The sequence below is a fragment of the Ranitomeya imitator genome, chromosome 5, assembly GCF_032444005.1.
Source record: "Ranitomeya imitator isolate aRanImi1 chromosome 5, aRanImi1.pri, whole genome shotgun sequence".
Lineage (NCBI taxonomy): Eukaryota > Metazoa > Chordata > Amphibia > Anura > Dendrobatidae > Ranitomeya > Ranitomeya imitator.
In genome coordinates this window covers 701,723,149-701,747,387 of record NC_091286.1, presented here as the reverse complement: position 1 = coordinate 701,747,387, position 24,239 = coordinate 701,723,149, and the positions used below count along the sequence as shown (strand labels likewise).

Here is a 24,239-nt window from a genome sequence, read left to right as displayed (position 1 = left end):
GGCAGCAGCGAGTGCTGTGTGGCCGCTCAGCTGTCTCTTCCTCCTCCGGAGGTCTCGCCCCGTCTCACCTTACCGTCTTAGTGTTTCCCCCTATAGTCGGAGCGACGCCTCCAGTCAAAGTCTACCTGCACAGGTAATATTTTACAGACACCGTCCTCCTTATTCCAGCACATAATGACAGCTCAGGGTGTTGTGTATGTGCGGAGTACTGGTGACAGGAGAGGATCTGGTGCAGTGTGCCAGTGCTATACTACCCTGCATGACCCCACAATCCCAGGCAGCTCTCCCTCCCAGATCACAGCGTCCTTATACAGAGGGAAGGTCATTCTTCCGCTGGGTATAACGAGCCCGAGTCGTGTCTCCGCTGATGTTTAATGTGACCGCCATATACAGGGGTGGTCTTATCTCTCCGCTTGTCATTGACCGGCTGGGCAGAAAACGGGCACAAATTGGTCATGTGCGCTCTGAGCAAGATACGACGTAACAAAAGAAGGAATTGTAACCTTGTGCTACTCCAGTCACATCCAAAGCTGCACTCACAATTCTGCCACCGGCCAACACTAAACCCCCATAATACTTCCTGTGGTGTAACACTGTGCGGATTCCTTTTTCTACAATGGACTATTTGGGGTTAGACTGGGATCTGCTGTGTATAGGTGCACTGTTCTGGTGGTAATGTAGGGGTCTATATGTACAGAAGAATCTACTAGATTATCTACAAATAGGTGAAGGGCAGCAAACCCCGTCCTCCGATGTTCCACATGGGAGGCACAAGACGGCCATACTAAATATGTGTGGGAGTCACTAACAACGGACTGACGAAGAATCACTAATCTGATGGGTCGTGAATAACCTACCATCTATAGATAGAAGGCAGATGGACTGATGACCCCACTCTTCACAGGAGTACCCCCATCATTAACATGTACACATACAAACTGGATGCAAAGTTGTGGAAACAGAGTTTCCATACAGCAATGAGAGCGGTCCTGATGTCTGAGATTTTTGGAAAGGTCTTGATGTCAAAGGATGCAATTCGAGAACTTAACCGAGAAAAGATATCAGACCCTAAAGATAAAAATCTCAGAAATAGAGAGGAATCTGCTCCCTCCTCATCACATATCTTAAGACTTGAAAAACAGGGGTGTAGGGAGACCCCATTACAGTCCCTTTCTATGACGATTAATATCCTTATCCTATTACCACTGATCCCCCTTCCTAAATGCACTTTCTTCCCCTTCCTGAGTATTAGAGCCCCCTTCCTCCTCCCCATTAAAGCCCCTTTAAATTCATTAACTTCTCTTTATGCATATTAATATTTCCTTCCTGTATCCAGTACCTTACCATTCTTATGCCCACTATGATTTCCTTCCTATATCTAGTAACTTCCCTTTCCTATACCAATTACCTTCTACTTTTACAAAATGACCCCTTACAATTTACAGTACCTTCCTCTTATGCTCATAATGGTTCCCTTCTTATACCCATTATCTTCTCCTTATACATATAAATGTCCTCTTTCTATGCTCATTCCAGCCCCCCTTCCTATGCCCATTACTTCACCTTCTTACACCCACAACGGTTCCCTTCCTATATCCATTAAATTTTGTTATTCGGACCCTTGACAGGTCTCGCTTTGAGTACGCAGCTGAAAAGACACATCCTGGGATACAATTATATCGTAATATAAGGGTCGGAGTCTCTTAACCTGGGGAGGAGGGGGTCCGTCATCTATCAGTGTGAGGGTCATGCTGTATGGAGACAGGACAGATCCTGAGTTGGCAGCCTAGAACAGTGTGCAGTCACCATCTATAGGGAACCAGAGACCCCGGAACAGAGCCCCCCCCAGTCAGGGCCAGCATCCTGTACTCACACTATATGGGAGAGGTCCAGCGGTTTTTCGGGGTGCTCTGGGAACACTGGATGTGGCAGTTCTCTCGTTGGGACACAGCCAAGTGATTTACTGATCGCGTGACTTAACTTCTTCGCTGGCGACTTCTGTAGACAGAAAAACCACAAAGGAAACGTCACAATATGCGAGTACTACTACCCCCACCAGACACTACCTCACCTACCACTTATATCAGCTGCCACTGGGGAGCGGGACAGGGGTGCCACAGGAGAGAGGAGCGAAGGACAGAAGACCTGACTGGAGAGAGGGCCGAGGGACAGGGGACCCCACTGGAGAGAGGGGCGAGGGACAGGGATCCCCAGCGGAGAGAGGGGCGAGGGACAGGGGACCCCAGCGAAGAGAGGGGCAAAAGACCGGAGCCCCATCAGAGAGCGAGGCAGGGGACACCAAAGGAGAGAAGAGCGAGGGACAGGGGAACCCTCCGTAGAAACGGGTGAAGAACAGGGGCCCCACTGGACAGAGGGCCAGGGAATCCCACCGGAGAGAGGGGTGAAGGACAAGGGACCCCACGAGAGAGAGGGGCAAAGGACAGGGGACCCCACCGAAGAGAGGGGCGAAGGACAGGGGACCCCACCGGAGAGAGGGGCGAAGGACAGGGGACCCCACCGGAGAGAGGGGTGAAGGAAAGGGGACCTCACTAGAGAAAGGGGCGAGGGACAGGGGACCCCACTGGAGAGAGGGGCGAGGGCCAGGGAACCCCACCGGAGAGAGGGGCGAGGGCCAGGGAACCCCACCGGAGAGAGGGGTGAAGGACAAGGGACTCCACCAGAGAGAGGGGCGAAGGACAGGGGACCCCACCGGAGAGAGGGGCGAAGGACCCCACCGGAGAGAGGGGTGAAGGAAAGGGGACCTCATTAGAGATAGGGGCGAGGGACAGGGGACCCCACTGGAGAGAGGGGCGAGGGATAGGGGACCCCACTGGAGAGAGGGGCGAGGGATAGGGGACCCCACTGGAGAGAGGGGCGAGGGATAGGGGACCCCACCGGAGAGAGGAGGAAGGATGGGTGATCAAGAGAGCAGGACGCAGGGGTAAAAGTTCTTGCACATGGTGGCCCTCTGGACCCCTGCGGTTTTCCTGTGCAGACACTGAGTGCAGCAGATAGACATAGGGAGCTGATCGCACAGCGAGGAATAAGACGAGGATGAGCACGAGGAGGATGAGGAAAGCTGCCAGTCACACGAAGAGAGCAGAGATAGCACAGAGAGGAGAGTGAGAACACTCCGCCGGTCAGATGTGTGCAGAGAGCGCCCCCCGCTGATTACAGGCGTGCAGTAGAAATGAGAGCGGCTGTCACGCTACAGAAACATGTGACTAATCCATGTGGTCCTGGAGGGACTTCTGATCGTACTCGCCCGGCGTCCTGCAGAGCATCTCACCTACTCCTGCACCACGCTGTACTCCGCAGGCAGAACATTAACTCCTTCATAAATTGGCGATTTTCACATTTTGTGCTTTCATTATACGGCAGGTCCTGTAGGACGCTCCCCGTACACGGCAGGTTCTGTGGGAGTCTCCCCGTACATGGCAGGTCCTGTGGGACGCTCCCCGTAAATGGCAGGTCCTGTGGGAGGCTCCCCGTACACGGCAGGTTCTGTGGGAGGCTCCCCGTACATGGCAGGTCCTGTGGGACGCTCCCCGTAAATGGCAGGTCCTGTGGGAGGCTCCCCGTACACGGCAGGTTCTGTGGGAGTCTCCCCGTACACGGCAGGTCCTGTGGGAGGCTCCCCGTACATGGCAGGTCCTGTGGGAGGCTCCCCGTACATGGCAGGTCCTGTGGGAGGCTCCCCGTAAATGGCAGGTCCTGTGGGACGCTCCCCATATACGGCAGGTCCTGTGGGACGCTCCCCGTAAATGACAGGTCCTGTGGGAGGCTCCCTGTATACAGCAGGTCCTGGGGGAGGCTCCCTGTATACGGCAGGTCCTGTGGGAGGCTCCCCGTACACGGCAGGTCCTGTGGGAGGCTCCCCGTACATGGCAGGTCCTGTGCGAGGCTCCCTGTATACAGCAGGACCTGTGGGAGGCTCCCTGTACACGGCAGGTTCTGTGGGAGGCTCACCGTACATGGCAGGTCCTGTGGGAGGCTCCCCGTACATGGCAGGTCCTGTGGGAGGCTCCCCGTATACAGCAGGTCCTGTGGGAGGCTCCCCGTACACGGCAGGTCCTGTGGGAGGCTCCCTGTATACGGCAGGCTCCCCGTACACGGCAGGTCCTGTGGGAGGCTCCCCGTACACGGCAGGACCTGTGGGAGGCTCCCCGTACACGGCAGGTCCTGTGGGAGGCTCCCCGTACACGGCAGGTCCTATGGGAGGCTCCCCGTACACGGCAGGTCCTGGGGGAGGCTCCCCGTATACGGCAGGTCCTGTGGGAGGCTCCCCGTACACGGCAGGTCCTGTGGGAGGCTCCCCGTACACAGCAGGACCTGTGGGAGGCTCCCCGTACACGACAGGTCCTGTGGGAGGCTCTCCGTACACGGCAGGTCCTGTGGGAGGCTCCACGTATACGGCAGGTCCTGGGGGAGGCTCCCTGTACACGTCAGGTCCTGTGGGAGGCTCCCCGTACAGGGCAGGTCCTGTGGGAGGCTCCCCGTACACGGCAGGTCCTGTGGGAGGCTCCCCGTACACGGCAGGTCCTGTGGGAGGCTCCCCGTACACGGCAGGTCCTGTGGGAGGCTCCCCGTACACGGCAGGTCCTGTGGGAGGCTCCCCGTATACGGCAGGTCCTGTGGGAGGCTCCCCGTACACGGCAGGTCTTGTGGGAGGCTCCCCGTACACGGCAGGACCTGTGGGAGGCTCCCCGTACACGGCAGGTCCTGTGGGAGGCTCCCCGTACACGGCAGGTCCTGTGGGAGGCTCCCCGTACACGGCAGGTCCTGGGGGAGGCTCCCTGTATACGGCAGGTCCTGTGGGAGGCTCCCCGTACACGGCAGGTCCTGTGGGAGGCTCCCCGTACACGGCAGGACCTGTGGGAGGCTCCCCGTACACGACAGGTCCTGTGGGAGGCTCTCCGTACATGGCAGGTCCTGTGGGAGGCTCCCCGTACACAGCAGGTCCTGTGGGAGGCTCCCCGTACACGGCAGGACCTCACCTACTCCTGCACCACGCTGTACTCCGCAGGCAGAACATTAACTCCTTCATAAATTGGCGATTTTCACATTTTGTGCTTTCATTATACGGCAGGTCCTGTAGGACGCTCCCCGTACACGGCAGGTTCTGTGGGAGTCTCCCCGTACACGGCAGGTCCTGTGGAAGGCTCCCCGTACATGGCAGGTCCTGTGGGACGCTCCCCGTAAATGGCAGGTCCTGTGGGAGGCTCCCCGTACACGGCAGGTTCTGTGGGAGTCTCCCCGTACACGGCAGGTCCTGTGGGAGGCTCCCCGTACATGGCAGGTCCTGTGGGAGGCTCCCCGTACATGGCAGGTCCTGTGGGAGGCTCCCCGTAAATGGCAGGTCCTGTGGGACGCTCCCCATATACGGCAGGTCCTGTGGGACGCTCCCCGTAAATGACAGGTCCTGTGGGAGGCTCCCTGTATACAGCAGGTCCTGGGGGAGGCTCCCTGTATACGGCAGGTCCTGTGGGAGGCTCCCCGTACACGGCAGGTCCTGTGGGAGGCTCCCCGTACATGGCAGGTCCTGTGCGAGGCTCCCTGTATACAGCAGGACCTGTGGGAGGCTCCCTGTACACGGCAGGTTCTGTGGGAGGCTCACCGTACATGGCAGGTCCTGTGGGAGGCTCCCCGTACATGGCAGGTCCTGTGGGAGGCTCCCCGTATACAGCAGGTCCTGTGGGAGGCTCCCCGTACACGGCAGGTCCTGTGGGAGGCTCCCTGTATACGGCAGGCTCCCGGTACACGGCAGGTCCTGTGGGAGGCTCCCCGTACACGGCAGGACCTGTGGGAGGCTCCCCGTACACGGCAGGTCCTGTGGGAGGCTCCCCGTACACGGCAGGTCCTATGGGAGGCTCCCCGTACACGGCAGGTCCTGGGGGAGGCTCCCCGTATACGGCAGGTCCTGTGGGAGGCTCCCCGTACACGGCAGGTCCTGTGGGAGGCTCCCCGTACACGGCAGGACCTGTGGGAGGCTCCCCGTACACGGCAGGTCCTGTGGGAGGCTCCCCGTACACGGCAGGTCCTGTGGGAGGCTCCCCGTACACGGCAGGTCCTGGGGGAGGCTCCCTGTATACGGCAGGTCCTGTGGGAGGCTCCCCGTACACGGCAGGTCCTGTGGGAGGCTCCCCGTACACGGCAGGTCCTGTGGGAGGCTCCCCGTACACGGCAGGTCCTGTGGGAGGCTCCCCGTATACGGCAGGTCCTGTGGGAGGCTCCCCGTACACGGCAGGTCTTGTGGGAGGCTCCCCGTACACGGCAGGACCTGTGGGAGGCTCCCCGTACACGGCAGGTCCTGTGGGAGGCTCCCCGTACACGGCAGGTCCTGTGGGAGGCTCCCCGTACACGGCAGGTCCTGGGGGAGGCTCCCTGTATACGGCAGGTCCTGTGGGAGGCTCCCCGTACACGGCAGGTCCTGTGGGAGGCTCCCCGTACACGGCAGGACCTGTGGGAGGCTCCCCGTACACGACAGGTCCTGTGGGAGGCTCTCCGTACATGGCAGGTCCTGTGGGAGGCTCCCCGTACACAGCAGGTCCTGTGGGAGGCTCCCCGTACACGGCAGGACCTGTGGGAGGCTCCCCGTACCCGGCAGGTCCTGTGGGAGGCTCCCTGTATACGGCAGGTCCTGTGGGGGGCTTCCGGTATACCATGTTGCGGGGGCTTTGCTCCATCCCACCAGTTCAGAAGGGACAGGACTTTCTTACAAGTCGCGTTCAGTTTTCATTTTTTACTTCTATTTTTCTTTTCAGGGAGTTGTGACACTCAGATACATTGTAACAAATCTGCAGCTGTGAGTACAAACAGTGCAGCCTGGAATCCAGGAACGGAGAGGGTGGATGACAGAGCCGACAGGGCACGGTGGGTCGGGGAGGAAGCCTGGAATTGCCCCGAAGAGGCCACTAATATTGCACACTAGCTAACCCCTTTCTGCAGACACCAGGAAGGGGCCACAGATTAGGGGCCCCAGAGTGACATGTGGCCCCCCAGCAGTGCACAGAGGACGACTCACCCAGGACGAGTGCTCCTTCATCTGGTGCTGGTTGCTGTGCGGCCCGCTGGCGTGGCCCCTCCAGAAGCAGCTCTGGCACAGCTGGTAATGGTGGCACTGCTGGCAGCGGTAGCGGAAGCCCATCATACTCTCACAGCGGCAGTACGAGCACTCCACCGGATGGAAGACTGCGGGCAGGAGAGAGGGAGTTAACGGGGCGGAGCCAGACAGAGAGAGGGTCCACCGCGCAGCATGAGGGGCAGAGCGATGATCCGCCAGACACTAGGCGGCACAGAGCTGGGAACCGCAGGATACACAGAGGGAGCAAAGCCGGGGGCCGCAGAGAGGGCAGAGCAAGGGGCCGCAGAGGGGGCAGAGCAAGGGGCCGCAGAGGGGGCAGAGCCGGGGGCCACAGAGGGGGCAGAGCAAGGGGCCGCAGAGGGGGCAGAGCAAGGGGCCGCAGAGGGGGCAGAGCAAGGGGCCGCAGAGGGGGCAGAGCAAGGGGCCGCAGAGGGGGCAGAGCAAGGGGCCGCAGAGGGGGCAGAGCCGGGGGCCGCAGAGGGGGCAGAGCAAGGGGCCGCAGAGGGGGCAGAGCAAGGGGCCGCAGAGGGGGCAGAGCAAGGGGCCGCAGAGGGGGCAGAGCAAGGGGCCGCAGAGGGGGCAGAGCCGGGGGCCGCAGAGGGGGCAGAGCAAGGGGCCGCAGAGGGGGCAGAGCAAGGGGCCGCAGAGGGGGCAGAGCAAGGGGCCGCAGAGGGGGCAGAGCAAGGGGCCGCAGAGGGGGCAGAGCAAGGGGCCGCAGAGGGGGCAGAGCAAGGGGCCGCAGAGGGGGCAGAGCAAGGGGCCGCAGAGGGGGCAGAGCCGGGGGCCGCAGAGGGGGCAGAGCCGGGGGCCGCAGAGGGGGCAGAGCAAGGGGCCGCAGAGGGGGCAGAGCAAGGGGCCGCAGAGGGGGCAGAGCAAGGGGCCGCAGAGGGGGCAGAGCCGGGGGCCGCAGAGGGGGCAGAGCAAGGGGCCGCAGAGGGGGCAGAGCAAGGGGCCGCAGAGGGGGCAGAGCAAGGGGCCGCAGAGGGGGGAGAGCAAGGGGCCGCAGAGGGGGCAGAGCTGGGGGCCGCAGAGGGGGCAGAGCTGGGGGCCGCAGAGAGGGCAGAGCAAGGGGCCGCAGAGGGGGCAGAGCCAGGGGCCGCAGAGGGGGCAGAGCCAGGGGCCGCAGAGGGGGCAGAGTCGGGGGCCGCAGAGGGGGCAGAACCAGGGACCGCAGGATACACAGAGGAGGCAGAACCGGGGGCCACAGAGGGGGCAGAGCCGAGGACCACAGGATACACAGAGGAGGCAGAAATGGGGGCCACAGTGGTGGCAGAGTCGGGAACCACAGAATACGTAGAGGGGGCAGAGCCGGGGGCCGCAGAGGGGGCAGAGCCGGGGGCCGCAGAGGGGGCAGAACCAGGGACTGCAGGATACACAGAGGAGGCAGAACCGGGGCCACAGAGGGGGCAGAGCCGAGGACCACAGGATACACAGAGGAGGCAAAAATGGGGGCCACAGTGGTGGCAGAGTCGGGAACCACAGAATACGTAGAGGGGCAGAGCCGGGGGCCGCAGAGGGGGCAGATCAAGGGGCCGCAGAGGGGGCAGAGCCGAGGGTCGCAGAGGGGGCAGAGCCGGGGACCGCAGGATGCACAGAGGAAGCAGAACCGGGGGCCACAGAGGGGGCAGAGCCGGGGACCACAGGATACACAGAGGAGGCAAAACCGGGGGCCACAGTGGGGGCCGGGCCAGGAACCACAGAATACGCAGAAGGGGCAGAGCCGGGGGTAGCAGAGGGGGCAGAGCCGGGGGCCGCGGAAGGGGCAGAGCCGGGGACCACAGGATACGCAGAGGAGGCAACCCAGAAAGGGCAGAGCTGGGGGCCGCAGGCTACGCTGAGGGGACAGAGTTGGGGGCAGAGCCGAGGGCCACAGAAGGGGCAGAGCCGGGGCCATAGAGGAGGCAGAGCCGGGGGCCGCAGAGGGGGCAAAGCAGGGGGCCAGAGGATACCCAGAGAGAGCAGAGCTGGGGACCGCAGCCATACAAGTACTTGCTCCACTACTTCCAGCAGTACAGAGTATTGTCACTCACCGTTCTCTACATGGGCCAGCCGATGCATCAGAGGTAGCCAGACGAGGCACTGAGGAGGGGGGTCGGCCATGACGGTGTCTAAAAACATGTTCAGGGCGATCTTCTTCTGTGAGACATGAGAGCAATTCACTGACTGATAGCGGCAGAAACACTCAGACGAATAAGCCGCGCCCCATATACACAATGCCCCCCCCCCTTATACACACACCACACCCTCCGTATACACACCACACCCCAGTATACACACCACATCCCCCATATACATGCCGCGTTATATCACTGTGACGACACAGCACTTTATCTTAATTAACCAGACGACTATTTTCAGTAATCCAGGAGGAATAGACCGTTATCTATATGTTGACTCTTGAATTTGTTTGTTCTTCGGTTGATTAAGAACCAATCACTGTTCTCATATAAGTCATTGATTTGTGATATATTTGAATGGCTGATCTTTGCCTCTTATATCCCCTCCTACAGCTTATTGTCAGCTATCTCTGCAATACAGTGATGCAGGGTCACTGAGCAATGGACGTTCACTTAATACGTTGAATGACCATTGTGTGGGTCCTGTGACTTGATGACTTGCAAAATAGAGGAGTATAAACGATGCAGATTGATTAAATAGTCAAACAATGCAAGTTAATTTCATCACATCTTCTTGACCTCTGGATGCTGGCTTGAAGAACAACAGTTGTGAGCTATATAAGAGGGATATGCCTTTAACAGATACAAAGAATCAGGCAAAACCACAGCCAGGAACGCTCTACAGGACAGCAGCCAAGACATCATGGCTCCATCACGAGGGACGTAGATTTGACATTCCACAAAATGCCAGATTAGGGGACCACGGCCCCAGCCGGAAGAATACGATCTGCTCCACTGACCATCAATGAATCCTCAGACACGTCTTGAAGAATCCAGGTTGGGACAGAGGCGGGCATTACACCGCCATTAAGCTCCATGTACGGAGAACTAACGTGGTCATTTAAAATGGTAACGCCGCTGTGACGACACAGCATTTATTCTTAATTATCCAGATGTATTATTTCAATAGGCCCAGGGACATGAGCTACTGTTCTTACCAGACTCTAATTGTCAAGTGAATTAATGTTTGTTGACTGGCTGCTGATTAGCTATTGTATCCGTCCTAGTATTGTTCTACTGTCCTTGGGAAACAAAGGCACAGGATAATTGAACAATGTTTGTGAATATGTTGATGACCCATTGTTGCTCTGCAAATATGAAGCAAAATCTATGCAGGTTGTTTGAACACTCCAGCAGTGAGATGGCCACCTTCCACCAGCCTGCGGAAAAATGCCCGAAAGAGTTGTGAACTATAAAAAGAGGGATCCGCCTGTATTTAGAGAGACTCTACATTACAGTAGCCATGGCATCATGACTCCAACTGAAGAAACACAAAGAGCTCTCAAAGATGTTTGGAGAAGCCAGGTTGCGACCCTCCGGTCACCTGGTCTCGTACATCAATGGACTGTCAGCTCCCTAAACTTGTCGTTACCTCCTCTCTGTATGTGCCACAGGTGGGGTAGTCGGCCCTGGAAGCTCTGAAGTAACAGCTGCCATTATCTTGGCAAGTCAGCAGAAGGGTGAGACTCTAATATGCACCATCTTGGATATTTTACTGGGACTGTTTTATGCGTTATTGTCTGTTTTGTGGTTCAGCACCCATACACAGCTCCAGCCCCAGCATCCCTGCACAGCTCCAGCCCCCCCGGCACAGAACCGACCCCAGCACAGATCCGACCCCAGCACCCCTGCACAGATCCGACCCCAGCACAGATCTGAACCCAGCACCCCTGCACAGCTCCGCCCCAGCACCCCTGCACAGATCGACCCCAGCACCCCTACACATATCTGACCCCAGCACAGCTCCAGACCCAGCACAGCTCCAACCCCAGCAAACCTGCACAGCTCCGCCCCAGCACCTCTACACAGATCTGACCCCAGCACAGCTCCAGACCCTGCACAGCACCGGCACCAGCACCCGTGCACGGCTCCGGCCCCAGGAAACCTACACAGATCCGGCCCCAGCACAGCTCCGGCCCCAGCACCCCTGCACAGCTCCAACACCCCTGCACAGAACCGACCCCAGCACATATCCGACCCCAGCACCCCTGCACAGATCCGACCCCAGCACAGATCTGAACCCAGCACCCCTGCACAGCTCCGCCCCAGCACCCCTGCACAGATCGACCCCAGCACCCCTACACATATCTGACCCCAGCACAGCTCCAGACCCAGCACAGCTCCGACCCCAGCAAACCTGCACAGCTCCGCCCCAGCACCTCTGCACAGATCTGACCCAAGCACAGCTCCAGACCCTGCACAGCTCCGCCCCAGCACCTCTGCACAGATCTGACCCCAGCACAGCTCCAGACCCTGCACAGCTCTGGCACCAGCACCCGTGCACGGCTCCGGCCCCAGCAAACCTACACAGATGCGGCCCCAGCACAGCTCCGGCCCCAGCACCCCTGCACAGCTCCGACACCCCTGCACAGCTCCGACCTCTCGCATTCAGCGCCCCTTACCTGCGGAGGGAAGCAGGACCGTGCTGAGTGCTCCGTGTAACCGAAGGATGGACCCTCGAACAAGGTGGTCGGGAGCTTTAGCACTTCCCTCAGGAACTGGTCGAACTTGGGGAAGACCATGAAGCCGCTGGAGTCGGACACTTGGGAGAATATGTCTGAAAACACAAGAAGGGAGGAGGCGGGGTCATGTGCAAGCTCCTCCCACAGTGGCGGGTTAGTACGCCCCCATCTGGATCACCGGGTGTCAGTAAGGTGTCCAATCATCTGCCGCCTCCTCCAGTCACAGATAAAGCTCGAAAGTTCCCCATTTACATCATGTCTTCCACTCCAGTCACAGCCAAAGCTGCAGTCACAATGGTGGTGACCCCAACTGGCCCCGTGGTGACCTGCGAGCATTAATCACTACCTGGATGACTGGAGGAGAAGGCACGGTGCCACTCAGGATCTGCATGAGGGGAAGGAGGGATTTGGTGCAGCTTTGGCTGTGACTGGAGCAGACCTGATCTTTTAGGATTAGTATCAGTGGGATTAGAACAGACGTGGGGTTAGAGGACAGAGCCTTGCAGCTTTGGCTGTGACTGGAGCACAGAACTGACGGGCGGGGGAATGTTAATTGTATCTAGCAATTATCTAAGGCGGCGGCGATGCCTTGAGTGCAGCTTTGGATGTGAGTGGAGTAGAATCAGATGATGGGTAGTAGCTCCCATCCTGGACCACTGGGACACCCCCTACAGGTAGAAAATGGACACAACATTGAGAGCCCCTTAGGGGAGGTTGTCCCTCCCCACAGGGGCTGAACTCTCAGACCGCAGCCCCCCCAGGGGCTGGACTGCTGGACCACAGCCCCCACAGGGGCCGGACTGCGGGACCACAGCCCCCATAGGGGCCGGACTCCCAGACCATAGCCCCCACAGGGGCCGGACTCCCAGACCATAGCCCCCACAGGGGCCGGACTCCCAGACCATAGCCCCCACAGGGGCCGGACTCCCAGACCACAGCCCCCACAGGGGTCGGACTGCTGGACCACAGCCCCCACAGGGGCCGGACTGCTGGATCACAGCCCCCACAGGGTCCAGACCCCCGGACAGCAGCCCCACAGGGGCCGGACCCCCGGACCACAGTCCCCATTGGTGCATTAGATGGTATATCTGCCGTGACAGTGCAAGACCCTCGCCTTAAAGAGATGGGGGGGAAGCCCCTGAGCTGTCAGCAGCGCCCCCCAGAGGAGGTCACAGCATGACACCGGCAAAGCGTTCACCCCGAGTACAGGACGGCTCTGCCACCTCTGTGCACCTGACCGCCAGACTGCGTCCAGTCACATGACAGCGGGCAACGGCTGGTGAGATTATCAGTCATTTACCACTGATCTACTAGAGACAAGTATGATGCCAGATTATCAGTGTCTGTACCTGTATGATGCCAGATTATCAGTGTCTGTACCTGTATGATGCCAGATTATCAGTGTCTGTACCTGTATGATGCCAGATTATCAGTGTCTGTACCTGTATGATGCCAGATTATCAGTGTCTGTACCTGTACGATGCCAGATTATCTGTGTCTGTACCTGTACGATGCCAGATTATCAGTGTCTGTACCTGTACGATGCCAGATTATCAGTGTCTGTACCTGTACGATGCCAGATTATCAGTGTCTGTACCTGTACGATGCCAGATTATCAATGTGTGTAACTGTATGATGCCAGATTATCAGTGTCTGTACCTGTATGATGCCAGATTATCAGTGTCTGTACCTGTATGATGGCAGATTATCAGTGTCTGTACCTGTATGATGCCAGATTATCTGTGTCTGTACCTGTACAATGCCAGATTATCAGTGTCTGTACCTGTATGATGCCAGATTATCAGTGTCTGTACCTGTATGATGCCAGATTATCAGTGTCTGTACCTGTATGATGCCAGATTATCAGTGTCTGTACCTGTATGATGCCAGATTATCAGTGTCTGTACCTGTATGATGCCAGATTATCAGTGTCTGTACCTGTATGATGCCAGATTATCAATGTAACTGTACGATGCCAGATTATCAGTGTCTGTACCTGTACGATGCCAGATTATCAGTGTCTGTACCTGTATGATGCCAGATTATCAGTGTCTGTACCTGTATGATGCCAGATTATCAGTGTCTGTACCTGTATGATGCCAGATTATCAGTGTCTGTACCTGTATGATGCCAGATTATCAGTGTCTGTACCTGTATGATGCCAGATTATCAGTGTGTGTAACTGTACGATGCCAGATTATCAATGTGTGTAACTGTACGATGCCAGATTATCAGTTTCTGTACCTGTATGATGCCAGATTATCAGTGTATGTACCTGTATGATGCCAGATTATCAGTGTCTGTACCTGTATGATGCCAGATTATCAGTGTTTTATTATCCGTTGATACAGAGATCCAGTGTACGATGCCGGATTATCAGCATCTTCTCTCTACACTCCCAGATGATTGGTGTCTCCGTCTCTATATTGCTGGATTATCAGTGGATACAGTCCAGGCTGAATGTGTTGGCACCGTGAAATTGTTCCAGTAAATGAAGTCTTTCTCCCAGATTATCACAGTTCCCCATGTTTTGTTATAGACGGGTTTATTTCCTTTGTGTTTATTGAAACAACACAAAAAAACTGAGAAAAAAAAAGGCAAATTGGACATAATTTCACACACAAAGCCAAAAATGGGCCGAACAAAAGTGTCCACCCTCAACTTTTAATATTTGGTTGCCCCCTTTGCAATAAATAACTGCAATCCATGGCTTCCTATAACCATCCACAAGCTTCTTCCTCCTCTCAGCCGGGATCTTGGACGTCTCTTCTTACAATCTGCTCCCGCTCTCATATTTCAACTTCTCCGAACAGGATTCTAAGATCTCTCCACAGGTGATCACTGGGATTTAGATCCGGACTCAGTGCTGACACTTCACAACTCTCCAGCGCTTTGTTTCCATCAATTTCTCGGGGCTTCTTGAAGTATGTTTGGGGTCACTGTCCTGCTGGAAGACCCATGACCTAGGACGCAAACGCAACTTTCTGACACTGGACACTACATTGTGATCCAAAATCCTTTGGTAGTCTTCAGATTTCATAATGCCTTGCACACAGTCAGGGCCCCCAGTGCCAGAGGAAGCAAAACAACCCCAAAACATATGTGAACCTCCACCATATCTGACTGTAGGTACTCTGTTCTGCTCTTTGTAGGCCTCATTCTCTTTTTGGTAAACAGTAGAATGATGTGCCTCACCAAAAAGCTCTATCTTGGTCTCATCTGTCCACAAGACACTTTCCCAGAAGGATTTATTACGTACTGTACAGATCAAAAGTTTGGACACACCTTCTCTAAAGACTTTTCTGTCTGTTCTGCTTCTGACTATGAAAATTGTACATTCACACTGAAGGCATCAAAACTATGAATTAACACATGTGGAATTATATACTTAACAAAAAAGTGTGAAACAACTGAAATTATGTCTTATATTCTAGGTTCTTCAAAGTAGCCACCTTTTGCTTTGATGACTGCTTTGCACACTCTTGGCATTCTCTTGATGAGCTGCAAGAGGTAGTCACCGGGAATGGTCTTCCAACAATCTTGAAGGAGTTGCCAGAGATACTTAGCACTTGTTGTCCCTTTTGCCTTCACTCTGCGGTCCAGCTCACCCCAAACCATCTCGATTGGGTTCAGGTCTGGTGACTGTGGAGGCCAGGTCATCTGGCGTAGCACCCATCACTCTCCTTCTCGGTCAAATAGCCCTTACACAGCCTGGAGGTGTGTTTGGGGTCATTGTCCTGTTCAAAAATAAATGATGGTCCAACTAAACGCAAACCGGATGGAATAGCATGCCGCTGCAAGATGCTGTGGCAGCCATGCTGGTTCAGTATGACTTCAATTTTGATTAAATCCCCAACAGTGTCACCAGCAAAGCCCCCCACACCATCACACCTCCTCCTCCATGCTTCACGGTGGGAACCAGGCATGTAGAGTCCATCCGTTCACCTTTTCTGCGTCGCACAAAGACTCGGTGGTTGGAACCAAAGATCTCAAATTTGGACTCATCAGACCAAAGCACAGATTTCCACTGGTCTAATGTCCATTCCTTGTGTTCTTTAGCCCAAACAAGTCTCTTCTGCTTGTTGCCTGTCCTTAGCAGTGGTTTCCTAGCAGCTATTTTACCATGAAGGCCTGCTGCACAAAGTCTCGTCTTAACAGTTGTTGTAGAGATGTGTCTGCTGCTAGAACTCTGTGTGGCATTGACCTGGTCTCTCATCTGAGCTGCTGTTAACCTGCGATTTCTGAGGCTGGTGACTCGGATAAACTTATCCTCAGAAGCAGAGGTGACTCTTGGTCTTCCTTTCCTGGGGCGGTCCTCATGTGAGCCAGTTTCTTTGTAGCGCTTGATGGTTTTTGCCACTGCACTTGGGGACACTTTCAAAGTTTTCCCAATTTTTCGGGCTGACTGACCTTCATTTCTTAAAGTAATGATGGCCACTCGTTTTTCTTTACTTAGTTGCTTTTTCTTGCCAGAATACAAATTCTAACAGTCTATTCAGTATGACTATCACCTGTGTATCCAGCAGACTTCTGCTCAACACAACTGATGGTCTCAACCCCATTTATAAGGCAAGAAATCCCACTTATAAAACCTGACAGGGCACACCTGTGAAGTGAAGACCATTCCCGGTGACTACCTCTTGAAGCTCATCAAGAGAATGCCAAGAGTGTGCAAAGCAGTCATCAAAGCAAAAGCTGGCTACTTTGAAGAACCTAGAATACAAGATGCAATTTCAGTTGTTTCACACTTTTTTGTTAAGTATATAATTCCACATGTGTTAATTCATAGTTTTGATGCCTTCAGTGTGAATGTACAATTTTCATAGTGATGAAAATACAGAAAAATCTTTAAATGAGGTGTGTCCAAACTTTTGGTCTGTACTGTACATTTTGGCAAACTGCAGTCTAGTCTTTTTATGTCTCTGTGTCAGCAGTGGGGTCCTCCTGGGTCTTCTGCCATCGCATTTCATTTCATTCACATGTGGACGGATAGTTCCTACTGACACTGATGCCCCCTGAACCTGCGGGACAGCTGGAATTTCTTTGGACCTTGTTTGAGGCTTATCCACAATCCGCACTATCCTGCGTTTCAACCCTTCATCAATTATCTGCCGTCCACGTCCAGGGAGATTAGCTACACTGCCAGGGGTTGTAAACTTCTACGTTATGTTGCGCACCGTGGACAAAGGAACATCAAGATCTCTGAAGATGGACTTGTAATGGTTCTCCAGACATTTCTCTTCTCCTCTTTCTGTTCTCCTCAGACAGTTCTCGTCTCCTCTTTCTGATCTCCATGCTTAGTGTGGCACACACAGACACACAATGCAAAGACTGAGTCATCTTCTCCCCTTTTAACTGGTTTCAGGTGTGATTTTCACATTGCCCACACCTGTTACTTGCCACTGGCGAGTGTGAACATGCATCACTGGCTAGTAAAAAAAAAATGTTTAGCCACAATTTTGTCTGGCTCATTATGTCTAATTTTCCTTTTTTTCCCTGTTTTTTTTTTGTGTATAACAAAACACAGGGACTTCCAATAATAATATGGGAGAAATACTTCACTTCCCGGATTCAGGGGTCTCCCGGGCTCGGGGCCCCTGACGTTGGGGGGGAGGGGGTGCCTCCTGTGTTACGTGGTTACGGAGCAGAGATGTTGAGGTTAGTAGCGGGTTATTAGCGACTCTACGCACCAACCTGGCGGCGCCGCGTCCAGCAGAGGGCGCTCTGGAGTCTAATGGGAGATAAAATAGCAGGTGAGAGGTCAGCGTCACTACACAGGGGGGAGGGGAACTACAAGACCCAGGAGGTGCTGACTGGAGACTCTCACCCATCAAGATGAGATCAACAGTGACTGTGGCTGCAGAGACATGCTTGGACGTGTAGTCCGACAGATCTCCGCCCCGGGGCGGATTGTGGCCCCTACATGAGACACACCGGCAGCGAGGCTCCTGGACTCATCATGTACTGATCATGAGTTACTCCGTGCCTACTCCAGTCCCTGCCAGAGCTGCACGTCAGGCCTTCTACTCCGTTCACAGCCAGAGCTGCACTTTAACTTCTGCTTGTACATCATGCATTATGCTCCAGCCATTCACAGCTGCGTTTACAATTCTGCAAGAGCGACTACAAATACCTTCTACTCCATTCACAGCCAGAGCTGCAGCTATAATTCTGCAATCAAGTCCTTGAACTTCACACAAAGTCAGAGCTGCACCTCTGCAATCACGACTTCTACTCTAGTCACTACCAGAGCTGCACTTACCATTCTGCTCCCATATGGTCCATTATTCTCTAGCCATAATCAGAACACTCTGCAGACTTACATTTCACCACGTTCACCGCCAAAGCTGCACCTACAATTTTGCTGCTAGATTATGTAGATCATGCATAATGCTCCAGTTGCATCCAGAGCTGTACTCCCAGTTCTGCCAGTGTCCTCACAGCTTTCTGGTATCTGCCACTCCCCATAATTTATCCAGAACTTTCTTTACTTGAAGTGTTCAGTGCTGTGTGACGGAGTCTGCAGAATTGCGGGTGCAGCTCTGGCTGTGACTGGAGTAGAGGACCGGATGTAGATCAGGATCAGCACAATTAGAGGAGGTGGCGGAGAATAGCGGACCTGTAACTGCCAGTAGTCATACCCTGTGCTGCCACCAGAGGGCACCTGTGAGCGGACACCACTATATAGGGGGGCACTGCACGCTCCCGCACACTCACATCTCAACTTGTCCATGATCTTCCCGCCACACATGGTCGCCAGGATCGCCTTCACCGAGAAAACCGTCAGCTTCCCGTGTCCTTCACTACAACAGAGCACAAGACCGTCACCGGGCGGGAAGGATCCCACAGAGGCAGATCCCAGATTACAGCCCCCCAATCACGTTCCCCCACCCTCCGAGCCCACAGCACCTCCCATGCACCGCCTCCTGGGGGCCTCACTGTCTAACCCCTTTAGATGCTGCAGGTGTCATTTAAGGGGTTAAGCTGTGAAGATCGGCATAACCGTGAATCTGACACTTGCGCATGTCGAACACGTATGCAAAGCATCATGGGACCCGGTGACTGACCTGTCGTAGGCAGCGATCATGAAGTTGAGCAGAAGGCTGATCGACTGATCGACGCTGATCTGGTGGGTGGACGGGAGCCGCTTGTTCAGCTGGTAGTAGATGGAGGAGATGATGGTCTCCAGCCGCGAAACATTCATCTCCGCCATGTGATCCAGCGTGTTCAGACCGTTGTCCCGGAACGCCTCAATCATGTTCCAGATATCAACCAGGTGAACTGCGAGATGGGAGAAAGCAAGAGGTGAGCGAGAAGGATGGAGCGAGCGTGCACAGTACAGGAGAGTGAGAAGGATGGAGCGAGCGTGCACAGTACAGGAGAGCGAGGGAGGATGGAGCGAGCGTGCACAGTACAGGAGAGCGAGGGAGGATGGAGCGAGCGTGCACAGTACAGGAGAGCGAGGGAGGATGGAGCGAGCGTGCACAGTACAGGAGTGCGAGGAGGATGGAGCGAGCGTGCACAGTACAGGAGAGCGAGAAGGATGGAGCGAGCGTGCACAGTACAGGAGAGCGAGGGAGGATGGAGCGAGCGTGCACAGTACAGGAGTGCGAGGAGGATGGAGCGAGCGTGCACAGTACAGGAGAGCGAGAAGGATGGAGCGAGCGTGCACAGTACAGGAGAGCGAGAAGGATGGAGCGAGCGTGCACAGTACAGGAGAGCGAGGAGGATGGAGCGAGCGTGCACAGTACAGGAGTGCGAGGAGGATGGAGCGAGCGTGCACAGTACAGGAGAACGAGGGAGGATGGAGCGAGCGTGCACAGTACAGGAGAGCGAGGAGGCAGGGAGGATGGAGCGAGCGTGCACAGTACCGGAGAGCGAGGCGGGGAGGATGGAGCGAGCGTGCACAGTACAGGAGAGCGAGGAGGTGGGGAGGATGAAGCGAGCCTGCACAGTACAGGAGAGCGAGGAGGCGGAGAGGATGGAGCGAACATGCACAGTACAGGAGAGCGAGGGAGGATGGAGCGAGCGTGCACAGTACAGGAGAGCGAGGCGGGGAGGATGGAGCGAGCGTGCACAGTACAGGAGAGCGGCGTGGGGAGGATGGAGCAAGCGTACACAGTACAGGAGAGCGAGGAGGCGGGGGAGGATGGAGCGAGCGTGCACAGTACAGGAAACCGAGGCGGGGAGGATGGAGCGAGCGTGCGCAGTAAAGGAGAGCGAGGAAGGATGGAGCGAGTGTGCACAGTACAGGAGAGCCAGGAGGCGGGGAGGATGGAGCGAGCGTGCACAGTACAGGAGCGAGGAGGCGGGAAAGGATGGAGTGAGCATGCATAATACATGAGAACGAGGAGGCGGGGAGGTTGGAGCGAGCGTGCACAGTAGCGGAGAGCGAGGAGGTGGGGGAGGATGGAGCGAGCATGCACAGTACAGGAGAGCGAGGAGGCGGGGGAGGATGGAGCGAGCGTGCACAGTACAGGAGAGCGAGGAGCCGGGGGAGGAGGGAGCGAGCGTGCACAGTACAGGAGAGCGAGAAGGATGGAGCGAGCGTGCACAGTACAGGAGAGCGAGGGAGGATGGAGCGAGCGTGCACAGTACAGGAGTGCGAGGAGGATGGAGCGAGCGTGCACAGTACAGGAGAGCGAGAAGGATGGAGCGAGCGTGCACAGTACAGGAGAGCGAGAAGGATGGAGCGAGCGTGCACAGTACAGGAGAGCGAGGAGGATGGAGCGAGCGTGCACAGTACAGGAGTGCGAGGAGGATGGAGCGAGCGTGCACAGTACAGGAGAGCGAGAAGGATGGAGCGAGCGTGCACAGTACAGGAGAGCGAGGGAGGATGGAACGAGCGTGCACTGTACAGGAGTGCGAGGAGGATGGAGCGAGCGTGCACAGTACAGGAGAGCGAGGGAGGATGGAGCGAGCGTGCACAGTACAGGAGAGCGAGAAGGATGGAGCGAGCGTGCGCAGTACAGGAGAGCGAGGAGGATGGAGCGAGCGTGCACAGTACAGGAGAGCGAGGAGGTGGGGGAGGATGGAGCGAGCGTGCGCAGTACAGGAGAGCGAGGAGGATGAAGCGAGCCTGCACAGTACAGGAAAGCGAGGAGGCGGGGAGGATGGAGCGAGCGTGCACAGTACAGGAGAGCGAGGGAGGATGGAGCGAGCGTGCACAGTACAGGAGAGCGAGGAGGGTGGAGCGAGCGTGCACAGTACAGGAGAGCGAGGAGGATGGAGCGAGCGTGCACAGTACAGGAGAGCGAGGAGGATGGAGCGAGCGTGCACAGTACAGGAGAGCGAGAAGGATGGAGCGAGCGTGCACAGTACAGGAGAGCGAGGAGGATGGAGCGAGCGTGCACAGTACAGGAGAGCGAGGAGGATGGAGCGAGCATGCACAGTACAGGAGGGCGAGGAGGCGGGGGAGGATGGAGCGAGCGTACACACTACAGGAGAGCGAGGGAGGATGGAGCGAGCGTGCACAGTACAGGAGAGCGAGGAGATGGCGGAGGATGGAGCAAGTGTGCACAGTACAGGAGAGAGATGAGGCGAAGAAGGATGGAGCGAGCGTGCACAATACAGGAAAGCGAGGAAGGATGGAGCGAGTGTGCACAGTACAGGAGAGCGAGGAGGCGGGGAGGATGGAGCGAGCGTGCACAGTACAGGAGCGAGGAATGGGAAAGGATGGAGGGAGCGTGCATAATACAGGAGAGCGAGGAGGCAGGGGAGGATGGAGCGAGCGTGCACAGTACCGGAGAGCGAGGAGGCGGGGAGGATGGAGCGAGCGTGCACAGTACAGGAGAGCGAGGAGGTGGTGGGGAGGATGGAGCGAGCGTGCACAGTACAGGAGAGCGAGGAGGTGGTGGGGAGGATGGAGCGAGCGTGCACAGTACAGGAGAGCGAGGAGGTGGGGGAGGATGGAGCGAGCGTGCACAGTACAGGAGAGCGAGGAGGCAGGGGGATGGAGCGAGCATGCAGAGTACAGGAGAGCGAGGAGGCGGGGAGGATGGAGCGAGCGTGCACAGTACAGGAAAGCGAGGAGGCAGGGGAGGATGGAGCGAGCGTGCACAGTACTGGAGAGCGAGGAGGCGGGGGAGGATGGAGCGAGCGTGCACAGTACAGGAGAGCAAAGAGGCGGGGGAGGATGGAGAGAGTGTGCGCAGTACAGGAGAGCGAGGAGGCGGGGGAGGATGGAGCGAGTGTGCACAGTACAGGAGAACGAAAAGGCGGGGGAAGGATGGAGCGAGTGTGTGCAGTACAGGAGAGCGAGGAGGATGGAGCGAGCGTGCACAGTACAGGAGAGTGAGGAGGCGATGAAGGATGGAGTGAGCGTGCACAGTACAGGAGAGCGAGGAGACGGCAGAGGATGGAGCAAGTGTGCACAGTACAGGAGAGCGAGGAGGCGAAGAAGGATGGAGCGAGCGTGCACAGTACAGGAAAGCGAGGAAGGATGGAGCGAGTGTGCACAGTACAGGAGAGCGAGGAGGCGGGGAGGATGGAGCGAGTGTGCACAGTACAGGAGAGCAAGGAGGCGGGGAGGATGTAGCGAGCGTGCACAATACAGGAGTGAGGAATGGGAAAGGATGGAGGGAGCGTGCATAATACAGGAGAGCGAGGAGGCAGGGGAGGATGGAGCGAGAAGCACAGTACCGGAGAGCGAGGAGGCGGGAAAGGATGGAGCGAGCGTGCATAATACATGAGAGCGAGGAGGCAGGGGAGGTTGGAGCGAGCGTGCACAGTAGCGGAGAGCGAGGAGGCAGGGGAGGATGGAGCGAGCGTGCACAGTACTGGAGAGCGAGGAGGCGGGGGAGGATGGAGCGAGCTGCACAGTACAGGAGAGCAAAGAGGCAGGGGAGGATGGAGAGAGTGTGCGCAGTACAGGAGAGCGAGGAGGCGGGGGAGGATGGAGCGAGTGTGCACAGTACAGGAGAACGAAAAGGCGGGGGAAGGATGGAGCTAGTGTGTGCAGTACAGGAGAGCGAGGAGGATGGAGCGAGCGTGCACAGTACAGGAGAGCGAGGAGGCGGGGAGGATGGAGCGAGCGTGCACAGTACAGGAGCGAGGAATGGGAAAGGATGGAGGGAGCGTGCATAATACAGGAGAGCGAGGAGGCAGGGGAGGATGGAGCGAGCGTGCACAGTACCGGAGAGCGAGGAGGCGGGGAGGATGGAGCGAGCGTGCACAGTACAGGAGAGCGAGGAGGTGGTGGGGAGGATGGAGCGAGCGTGCACAGTACAGGAGAGCGAGGAGGTGGTGGGGAGGATGGAGCGAGCGTGCACAGTACAGGAGAGCGAGGAGGTGGGGGAGGATGGAGCGAGCGTGCACAGTACAGGAGAGCGAGGAGGCAGGGGGATGGAGCGAGCATGCAGAGTACAGGAGAGCGAGGAGGCGGGGAGGATGGAGCGAGCGTGCACAGTACAGGAAAGCGAGGAGGCAGGGGAGGATGGAGCGAGCGTGCACAGTACTGGAGAGCGAGGAGGCGGGGGAGGATGGAGCGAGCGTGCACAGTACAGGAGAGCAAAGAGGCGGGGGAGGATGGAGAGAGTGTGCGCAGTACAGGAGAGCGAGGAGGCGGGGGAGGATGGAGCGAGTGTGCACAGTACAGGAGAACGAAAAGGCGGGGGAAGGATGGAGCGAGTGTGTGCAGTACAGGAGAGCGAGGAGGATGGAGCGAGCGTGCACAGTACAGGAGAGTGAGGAGGCGATGAAGGATGGAGTGAGCGTGCACAGTACAGGAGAGCGAGGAGACGGCAGAGGATGGAGCAAGTGTGCACAGTACAGGAGAGCGAGGAGGCGAAGAAGGATGGAGCGAGCGTGCACAGTACAGGAAAGCGAGGAAGGATGGAGCGAGTGTGCACAGTACAGGAGAGCGAGGAGGCGGGGAGGATGGAGCGAGTGTGCACAGTACAGGAGAGCAAGGAGGCGGGGAGGATGTAGCGAGCGTGCACAATACAGGAGTGAGGAATGGGAAAGGATGGAGGGAGCGTGCATAATACAGGAGAGCGAGGAGGCAGGGGAGGATGGAGCGAGAAGCACAGTACCGGAGAGCGAGGAGGCGGGAAAGGATGGAGCGAGCGTGCATAATACATGAGAGCGAGGAGGCAGGGGAGGTTGGAGCGAGCGTGCACAGTAGCGGAGAGCGAGGAGGCAGGGGAGGATGGAGCGAGCGTGCACAGTACTGGAGAGCGAGGAGGCGGGGGAGGATGGAGCGAGCTGCACAGTACAGGAGAGCAAAGAGGCAGGGGAGGATGGAGAGAGTGTGCGCAGTACAGGAGAGCGAGGAGGCGGGGGAGGATGGAGCGAGTGTGCACAGTACAGGAGAACGAAAAGGCGGGGGAAGGATGGAGCTAGTGTGTGCAGTACAGGAGAGCGAGGAGGATGGAGCGAGCGTGCACAGTACAGGAGAGTGAGGAGGCGATGAAGGATGGAGTGAGCGTGCACAGTACAGAAGAGCAAGGAGGCGAGGAAGGATTGAGCGAGCGAGCACAATACAGGAGAGCGAGGATGCGGGGAGGAGGGAGCGAG

General features: G+C 56.9%; 1 protein-coding gene across 18 annotated transcripts in view; it reads right to left on the bottom strand.

Moving 5' to 3' along the window:
* The window catches only part of DTNB (dystrobrevin beta), a 143,992-nt gene that overhangs the window by 50,027 nt on the left and 69,726 nt on the right, over window positions 1-24,239 (bottom strand). For 11 of the 18 annotated variants that reach the window (XM_069728526.1, XM_069728527.1, XM_069728530.1 and 8 more), the window contains exons 4-9: window positions 18,791-19,004; window positions 18,441-18,526; window positions 11,664-11,818; window positions 9,115-9,220; window positions 7,025-7,191; window positions 1,874-1,998 (exon numbers count right to left, since the gene is read on the bottom strand). In XM_069728526.1, the coding sequence (XP_069584627.1) occupies window positions 1,874-1,998; window positions 7,025-7,191; window positions 9,115-9,220; window positions 11,664-11,818; window positions 18,441-18,526; window positions 18,791-19,004 (853 nt within the window). Of the gene's footprint in view, window positions 1-1,873; window positions 1,999-7,024; window positions 7,192-9,114; window positions 9,221-11,663; window positions 11,819-17,413; window positions 17,455-18,440; window positions 18,527-18,790; window positions 19,005-24,239 lie in introns of all 18 variants that reach the window. The other 7 variants (XM_069728523.1, XM_069728529.1, XM_069728533.1 and 4 more) reach the window with 4 other exon arrangements.